This window comes from Geospiza fortis, unplaced genomic scaffold (genome assembly GCF_000277835.1).
Source record: "Geospiza fortis unplaced genomic scaffold, GeoFor_1.0 scaffold78, whole genome shotgun sequence".
NCBI lineage: Eukaryota > Metazoa > Chordata > Aves > Passeriformes > Thraupidae > Geospiza > Geospiza fortis.
Window position 1 is genome coordinate 5,527,768 of NW_005054339.1, and position 7,435 is coordinate 5,535,202.

The 7,435-nt window shown below is 62.3% G+C and overlaps 1 protein-coding gene across 1 annotated transcript in view; it reads left to right on the forward strand.

Moving 5' to 3' along the window:
- Positions 1-7,435, forward strand: part of COL7A1 (collagen type VII alpha 1 chain) — a 31,935-nt gene that overhangs the window by 19,647 nt on the left and 4,853 nt on the right. The window contains exons 72-106 of the mRNA XM_031058250.1: positions 2-58; positions 152-187; positions 367-411; positions 580-651; positions 773-817; positions 958-1,020; positions 1,107-1,151; positions 1,519-1,554; positions 1,831-1,866; positions 2,062-2,106; positions 2,339-2,371; positions 2,530-2,592; positions 2,678-2,713; positions 2,802-2,882; positions 2,970-3,038; positions 3,121-3,156; positions 3,253-3,294; positions 3,436-3,480; positions 4,013-4,057; positions 4,181-4,216; positions 4,316-4,375; positions 4,502-4,627; positions 4,766-4,837; positions 5,160-5,195; positions 5,402-5,461; positions 5,623-5,667; positions 5,744-5,779; positions 5,897-5,932; positions 6,021-6,077; positions 6,307-6,378; positions 6,616-6,687; positions 6,773-6,808; positions 6,899-6,979; positions 7,053-7,106; positions 7,322-7,406. Of these exons, the coding sequence (XP_030914110.1) occupies positions 2-58; positions 152-187; positions 367-411; positions 580-651; positions 773-817; positions 958-1,020; positions 1,107-1,151; positions 1,519-1,554; positions 1,831-1,866; positions 2,062-2,106; positions 2,339-2,371; positions 2,530-2,592; positions 2,678-2,713; positions 2,802-2,882; positions 2,970-3,038; positions 3,121-3,156; positions 3,253-3,294; positions 3,436-3,480; positions 4,013-4,057; positions 4,181-4,216; positions 4,316-4,375; positions 4,502-4,627; positions 4,766-4,837; positions 5,160-5,195; positions 5,402-5,461; positions 5,623-5,667; positions 5,744-5,779; positions 5,897-5,932; positions 6,021-6,077; positions 6,307-6,378; positions 6,616-6,687; positions 6,773-6,808; positions 6,899-6,979; positions 7,053-7,106; positions 7,322-7,406 (1,894 nt within the window). The remainder of the gene's footprint in view (position 1; positions 59-151; positions 188-366; positions 412-579; positions 652-772; positions 818-957; positions 1,021-1,106; positions 1,152-1,518; positions 1,555-1,830; positions 1,867-2,061; positions 2,107-2,338; positions 2,372-2,529; positions 2,593-2,677; positions 2,714-2,801; positions 2,883-2,969; positions 3,039-3,120; positions 3,157-3,252; positions 3,295-3,435; positions 3,481-4,012; positions 4,058-4,180; positions 4,217-4,315; positions 4,376-4,501; positions 4,628-4,765; positions 4,838-5,159; positions 5,196-5,401; positions 5,462-5,622; positions 5,668-5,743; positions 5,780-5,896; positions 5,933-6,020; positions 6,078-6,306; positions 6,379-6,615; positions 6,688-6,772; positions 6,809-6,898; positions 6,980-7,052; positions 7,107-7,321; positions 7,407-7,435) is intronic.

The following is a 7,435-nucleotide window of genomic DNA, read 5'->3' on the forward strand; positions in this document are numbered from 1 at the left end:
TCCGGGGGTGCCAGGCCGGGGTGGGGAGCTGGGGGAATCCGGGAGGTCCGGCGAGAAGGTGAGTGTGTGTGGAGGTGTGGGGTGAGGTCTGGGGGACCTGCTCTGGGGGCTTGGGGACAGCCCTGTGACAGCCACCACGGTGTTTGCACAGGGCGACCGAGGCGAGAAGGGCGACCGAGGGGAGCAGGTGAGCTGGGACAGGGACATGGTGCCCTCCATCCCCTCTGGTGCTGTGCCCCTCTTGAGGGGATGCAGGGCTCTCTATGGGGTGGGCAGATGCCCATTTCCATACCTTCCTGGCCATGCCAGGACTGCTCTGCTCTCCCGTGCCCTTCGACACTCACCCTATTTCTCTGCCCTTCTCAGGGAAGGGATGGCTTGCCTGGACCCCCGGGGCCCCCAGGGCCCAAGGTAGGTGATGGCTGCTGCTGGAGATCATCATCAAAATGCCAGCCTGCCACTCTGGGAATGGATGGCCACATCCAGTGCCTTGGCTCAGGGGCCTGGGGAGGGCTTTGCCCCTGAGGGATCTTTCCTGAGGTGCCCTGGGTGCTGGCCCTGACTGTGCCCTGCCCACAGGTGGATGTGGTGGAGGGCAGCCTGATGGGCCTCCCGGGGGAGCGCGGCCCCGTCGGACCCAAGGGAGCCAAGGTGTGTGGCTGGTCTGAAAGGACAAGGCAGCTGAGATAACCAAGCTTGGGCAACATCATGGGCTGGGGCTGAGGATGGTGGTCAGCAAGGGCTGATGGCATCTGTCTTCTTCCCAACACAGGGTGAGCCCGGAGCTGAGGGCGAGCGGGGACCCAAAGGAGACAAGGTCTGAGGTTATAAGTCTCCCATGTCAAAGGGAGCAAAGCCCTGGGTGAGGGCACTGCTGGGCACAGCCCTCAGCAGGCTCTGGGAGGTCATGGGAAGGTCCCTGCCTGTCTTGTGACCCTGTGCTTGTCCCCACTGCAGGGTGAAGGTGGCTTGAGGGGTGACCGAGGGGAGCCTGGCGAGAAGGGCAGGGACGGCAGCCCGGTGAGTGCCACACTGCTCCCCTGCCTGGCACTGCCCCTGGGCCTGCCTGGCACTGACCCCATCCCTGTCTCCATCCTTTGCTCCAGGGCCTCCCGGGTGAGAGAGGGCTGGCAGGCCCTGAGGGGAAGCCGGTGAGTGGGGCCATGGTGGAGAGATGCAGGCTGGGATGGGGGGAGCTCCTGTGGTCTCACACCAGCCACCACCAGCACCAGCAGGAGCGTTTCTGCCTCATTCACCTCCTTCTGCCCATGCAGGGCCTGGGGTCTGGGGGCCTCTTCCTATTCCTGCCCCTCCTAAGTGCCCTGGCTGGGTACACACACTGGGAATGGGGAGCATCCCCAGGGGGCAGGAGGGCTGTGTGGAGGGGTGGGTTTCCCCTTGTCTGCTGACTGTGATGTGGTTCTTTGCAGGGCAGGTTGTGGTTCCCTGGGGGGCAGGAGGGCTGTGTGGAGGGGTGGGTTTCCCCTTGTCCACTGACTGTGATGTGGTTCTTTGCAGGGCGTGCCAGGCTTTCCTGGCGTGCTGGGACGCCCGGTAGGTGTCTGTGTGTCTCCCATGTCCCTGTGCCCCACCACCTCGGCACACAGCTGGGGGCTTCTGGCTGTGAATGCTTGGTGAAACTGTGGGGGTCACCCTGCTGCTGGGCTGGGTCCTTGGCCCCTGCATCTTAGCAGGACCTGTCCAGGCTTGTCTTGCTTGGTGCTTACAACAGCTGCTGGCACTGTCTGGGTCTGCTCTCCCTGGGGACACCCCCTGCTCCCACTGGGGAAAACCCACTTCTGCAGTGATCCCATTTCTTCCTCCCTTCAGGGCAATCAGGGAGACCCAGGACCCCCAGGACCTCCGGTAAGGAGCCACCTTGCACCATGTGTCGTGTCATGTCATGTCACTGTCATGCAAGGGTGGTGTCAGCCAGGGTGGGCATTCCCCCAGGGAGCAGAGGTGGGGTGGCACTGCTGGGACTGAGTGGTCTTGCTGCCCCCTCCCTGCTCTGTGCCACCAGCAAGCACCACCCCAATAATGTCCCCTTGTCCCCTGCAGGGCAGCGCTGGCCCCCCAGGGACCCAGGGCCCAGCTGGTGCCAAGGTAAGGCAGCAGCACTGGCATCTGCATCAGCATTGCCACTCCAGCCTGGCAGAGGGAAAGGGTGCCTTACCACATTTGGGGGCTGGAGGGACGACCACGTTTCAAGAAGTTTTGGGCTGGGGGAGGGACATTTGGCTGGATCCCCTCCTGGATCCAGCTATGAAGATGTGCCTGTGACCACAGTAGCTGGGGTGGTTGGGGTGGTCAGGCTGATGCAGTGTGTTCTTCCCAGGGTGACCCAGGGGAACCTGGCTCCAGCATCCGTGTGAGTACTCATACCCTCCCTGCCTGTACCCACCTGGCTGCCCAAATCCATCCAGCCTCCCCTAAATCAGCCAGTCCCACCCCAACACATATTCCCACAGGGGCAGCCAAGGTCCTGGCTGTTCCATCCCCTCTCTGATGTGTCTGTTTCCATTGCAGGGCTTGCCTGGCCCCCAGGGCAACATGGGCCTGCCAGGACCCCTTGGCCCCCCTGGCCCAGGGGTAGGTTTGCAGCACCCCAAACCCAGCCCTTGGTGCTCTTGGTGCCTGGGATGCTGCTTGATCTCTGCTCACGTCTCCATTGCAGGGCCCGCCGGGTGTCCCTGGGCTGCCAGGACAAGTGGTGAGTGTGTGACCCCCACATCTGGCTGCCATCAGTGAGGGTGCCTGGGGCTGCCTGCACAGCCCAGCCCCTCTGTCACTGCCTGCAGGGGGAGAGTGGGAAGCCAGGAGTGCCGGGCAGGGATGGTGTGCCCGGGAAGGACGGCGAGGCAGGAGTGCCTGGGAAGATGGTACATTGATGCTTACCCTGCCCCATCCCCACTCAGCTCAGCCTGGCTGTCTGCAGCCAATGCTGAGGGCTGTGCCACTTGTGCCAGGGCTTACCAGGACCTTCAGGGCCTGCTGGTCCCAAGGGAGAGCCAGGGGACGCTGGAGCCCCAGGGCAGGTGAGTGCAGAGCTGCCTTGGCCAGGATGAGGGGAGCATCCCCGTGCAGCCCTGCTCACCTGCCCTCTGTCCTCTGTCCCAGGCCATCACCGGCCCCCCTGGAGCCAAGGGAGAGAAGGTAAGGAGCCAGGCTGGGAGGGCTGGGCTGGGCAGGGGTCTGCTGGGCCCTGGCACCCACAGTGGGCACAGCTGAGCACCCATGTGTGCCCTGCAGGGAGAGCCGGCGCTGCTGGAGGGCGTGCTGCTGGGAGAGCCCGTGAGTCACCCACACCCTGACACTGACACTGCCCTCATCCCCCTCATTGACCCTTCCCTACAATCACCTTATCCCCTTGCCTTGTGAGGGGCCAGCCAGCCCTGTGTGTGCCCTGTCCCCTAACACTGCTGTCCCTGACAGGGCTCCAAGGGTGACCGAGGCTTGCCAGGCCCCAAGGGTGACAAGGTGAGTGCTGCCCTGGGGGTCAGTGGGGAGGGGTTGTGTGGTCCTCAGCTTCCTGGCTGCTTGGCCACCCTGTGGGGATCCAGCTGTAGCTGCTGGTCACAGACATGTTTTATGAAAAATCCTTTCCCTAGGATTTTTTCTCCTGAGAAGCTGAGAGGCCTCAGGAACAAAATGTAAACAATTATTATCTGCTGCTGTGGAATGCAACAGGTGCATCTCTGATTGGTCCATGTTGGTTGTTTCTAATTAATGGCCAATCACAGTCAGCTGGCTCAGACTCTCTGAGAGTCAGAAGCTTTTGTTATCATTCCTTTTCTATTCTTAGCTAGCCTTCTGATTAAATGCTTTCTTCTATTCTTTTAGTATAGTATAGTTTTAAAATAATATATATATCATAAAATAATAAATCAAGCCTTCTGAAACAAGGAGTCAGATTCTTGTCTCTTCCCTTGTCCTGGGACCCCTGTGACCACAGCTGCTCCCCTGGTTCATAATCCCACACATCTGCTTTTTCCTTCTTTTTCCCTGCCAGGGGGAGCCAGGAAAGTTTGGAGAGCCAGGAGATCCCGGGGAAGATGTGAGTAGAAGGCATATTGGGGTGGTGGGTGGATATTGGGGACAGTGGATGCTGGTGGGGGCTGGCATCTGTGCCCCTGCCACCTACTGCCCAGGTCGTCCTGGGGGCTTGGTGTCTTCACAGGGAGCCAAAGGGTCCTCTGGAGCCAAAGGGGAGAAGGTACGTGTCCCAGGGGGATGCTCTCGGTGGCATGATGGCCCTGGCACCCCTGTGCCCAGCAGCCAGGTGATGTGCCACATGCTCTGTGCCACCTTGCAGGGATCAGTGGGTGTCGGTGCACGGGGACCACCAGGACAGGATGGGCCTCCAGGCCTGAAGGTAACTCCTGTCCCCATGTCACCCTGGCTCTGATCATGTCCCTGATGCCCCAGTGATGCTCTAGCTTGGCTTGCTGAGGGAAAAGCACATTCCTGAGGAGCTTCATCTTTTACTTCCCTACCTCAGGGTGACACCGGCCTGCCAGGATTGCCAGGACCCCCTGGCTTGGCAGGCCCTGCTGGGATGCCAGGACAGCCAGGCCTGAGAGGAGACAATGGACAGCCTGGCCCTCCAGGTCCCCCAGGAGAGAGGGTAAAGGCTTCAACCAGAACATGGCATCACTGGTCCTGGTGACCCTGGACACTTGTGCAGTGGCACTGAGGTCCCCGCAAGCCCCATTCCTTCCCAGCCCCAGGCTCTGCTTCCCCATTCCCTGCTTCCTCCCTTCAGGGTCTGATCGGCTTTCCAGGCAGGGATGGCACTGCTGGACCACCAGGACCTGTGGGACCTCCAGGGCCAGCTGTGAGTATGGTGGCACAGCATTCCTGGGGCTGTGGGCTCTGCCCTGCTGGCTCAGACAGGCTGGCAGGGACCAGCTGGCACTTCCCTGGCCATGGGGCAGGCTGGAGTGTGCAGTGCCGTGGTGGGACTCTCAGAGATGTTTTACAGGGTGCAGGCTGCTGCTGGAGTGTGCAGTGCCGTGGTGGGACGCTCAGAGATGTTTTACAGGGTGCAGGCTGCTGCTGGAGTGTGCAGTGCCGTGGTGGGGCTCTCAGGGATGTTTTAGAGGGTGTCTGGCATTGGTTTCCTCCCGTGGCTTGCTCACCCTTCTCCTTTCTTTTAGGGCATACAAGGGGTCCCTGGCCTGAAGGGTGACAAGGTAGGATTAGGGGCAGCCCTACAGCATGAGAGGTGGGAGGTTGGTTCCCTTGTGGAGTGGGTGCTGAGCCCCCTCTGGATGGTGGCACATGGCACCCAGAGAGCTGGTGGGGACTGTGGGGTGTCCCTGGCATGGGGGTGCCTGGCAGGGCTGGGAGGAGCTGTGGGCAGTGAGAATGGGGATGAGTTCTTGCCCTCCTCTGGCAGGGAGCTCCAGGGGCCGGGCTGCCAGGAGCCAGAGGTGAACGTGGTGACCCAGGACCACGGGTAGGTACTGCCACAGTCCCCTCATGTCCCCACAGCCAGGGACAGGAAGGCTCACGGTGCCTGACAGGTCTCTGAGCCAGAGCTGCAGCTGTCCCTGGTCTGGGGTGATGCTGGAGTGCCCCCATCCTAAATTCCCTTCTCATATCCCTTCCTCCTTGCAGGGTGAGGACGGGCGCCCAGGGCCAGAAGGGGATCGTGGGCCAGCTGTAGGTACCCCCCTCCCTCAGCTGCACCCTGGTCTGGGTGATGCCTTCCTGAGCACCCCTCTCTTGTCCCCCACAGGGCTTGCCTGGGAACCGTGGGGAGCGTGGGGACAAGGTAAGGGACTCTGTGGGCTGGGGGGACAGTGATGCATACCCAGGTACTGGGGTGCCCAGGGAGGTGCTGCCTGCTCCCTGCTGTGCATCTCTGCAGCATCTCCCCTCATCCTCACAGGGAGACCTTGGGGCCCCAGGACCCAAAGGAGACAAGGTGAGTCCTTGGGGCGGGGGGCAGTGGGGAGGCAGGCAGCAGCCCTGGCCCCCTTCTCACCCCCCCTCTCTCTGCTTTGGGTGCACAGGGTGATACTGTGGTGCTGGAGGGGCCGCCAGGAGCACGGGGCAGCAAGGGGGAGCCGGTAAGGGCCGTCCCTGTCCTCCCTCTCCCCATCTTTCCTGTCCCCCTGGGAAGAGCTGGAGGAGCTTTTCCCTGCCGGGGGACCCTCCCTTGCAGAGTGTATTGTCCCCTCTCCTCCAGCCACCCTACAGACCCCATGTTCCTGCCCCCATGAGAGTCTGTCCTCCCCACCCTGTGTGTCTGAGCTTCTGCTCATCCCCTGACCCCTCCCTGTGTCTCCTCCTTTGCAGGGAGAGCGTGGCCTGAAGGGCACAGAAGGGGACAAGGGGGACAAGGGGGAGCAAGGCATGCTTGGAGAGAAGGTACAGGGCTGGGGGGAGCTTGTGCAGGGCTGGGAGCTGCTGGGTTGGGGATCATGGAGGGCAAGGGACAGAGGAAGCAGGGCATGACAGCATCCCTGTGCCCTATGTGCTGGTGTTGCAGGGACATGGTGCAAGGGGACCATGGCCTGGAGGTGACTGTGGCTGTGCTGTGGCCATGCAGTGGCTGTGGATGGAGCTCTCCCTCCTGGCCTGTGCTGATCTGGGTTTCTGTTGCAGGGCACGAGGGGTGAACAAGGAGAGAAGGGCTCCATGGGCTTCCCTGGGGCACGTGGCCCCAGTGGGCAGAAGGTATGAAGCTGGGCAGCCTCTCTGCTGGGGATGCTGCTGGCTCCATCCCCTCACCTGCCCTGACTGGTGCCTTTGCCTTCCCCAGGGAGAGGTTGGAGCACCAGGAGAGCCTGGAGAGCCGGTGAGGAGCTGTGTCTGTGCCTCTGCCACCCCAGAGCAGGGCAGGAGCAGACCCTGGCAGACCCTGGTCACACTCTGGGGGCTCCCACAGGGCCAGCCTGGCCGTGATGGCATACCCGGGGCCCGGGGAGACAAGGGGGACATGGGACCCCTGGGCATGCGTGGCCTCAAGGTGGGTTGGCTTCTCTGGCTGCCAGCGCTCTCCAGTGCTGCCTTGGCATGGCTCTGACTTCCCATCCTTGCAGGGTGAGCGGGGCATGAAAGGTGCCTGTGGCCTCAACGGGGACAAGGGTGACAAGGTGAGTGGGTGCCTGCAGGGTGCTGCAGGAGCCTGGATGGTGCCTGGGGCTGTGGTCCTTTGGATCCCCTCCCTCAGCCAGCGGGAGCAGGGAGATGGCTGAGGCCAGACCTTGGCCCCTGACAAGCTCAGGGGTCCCCTCCTCTGCCTGTGGCTCTGGGGTGAGCACTGAGGGGTGAAGGACTGACTGCCCTGCCTCTGTCCTTCCTGCTGTAGGGAGAGCCAGGGATCCCGGGGCGCTCGGGGCTGTCAGGGAGGAAAGGCGAGCCGGTAAGCACCTCAGTGACACCAGGGTGGGACAGGAAAGCATGGCTGGGGGCTGATGGACAC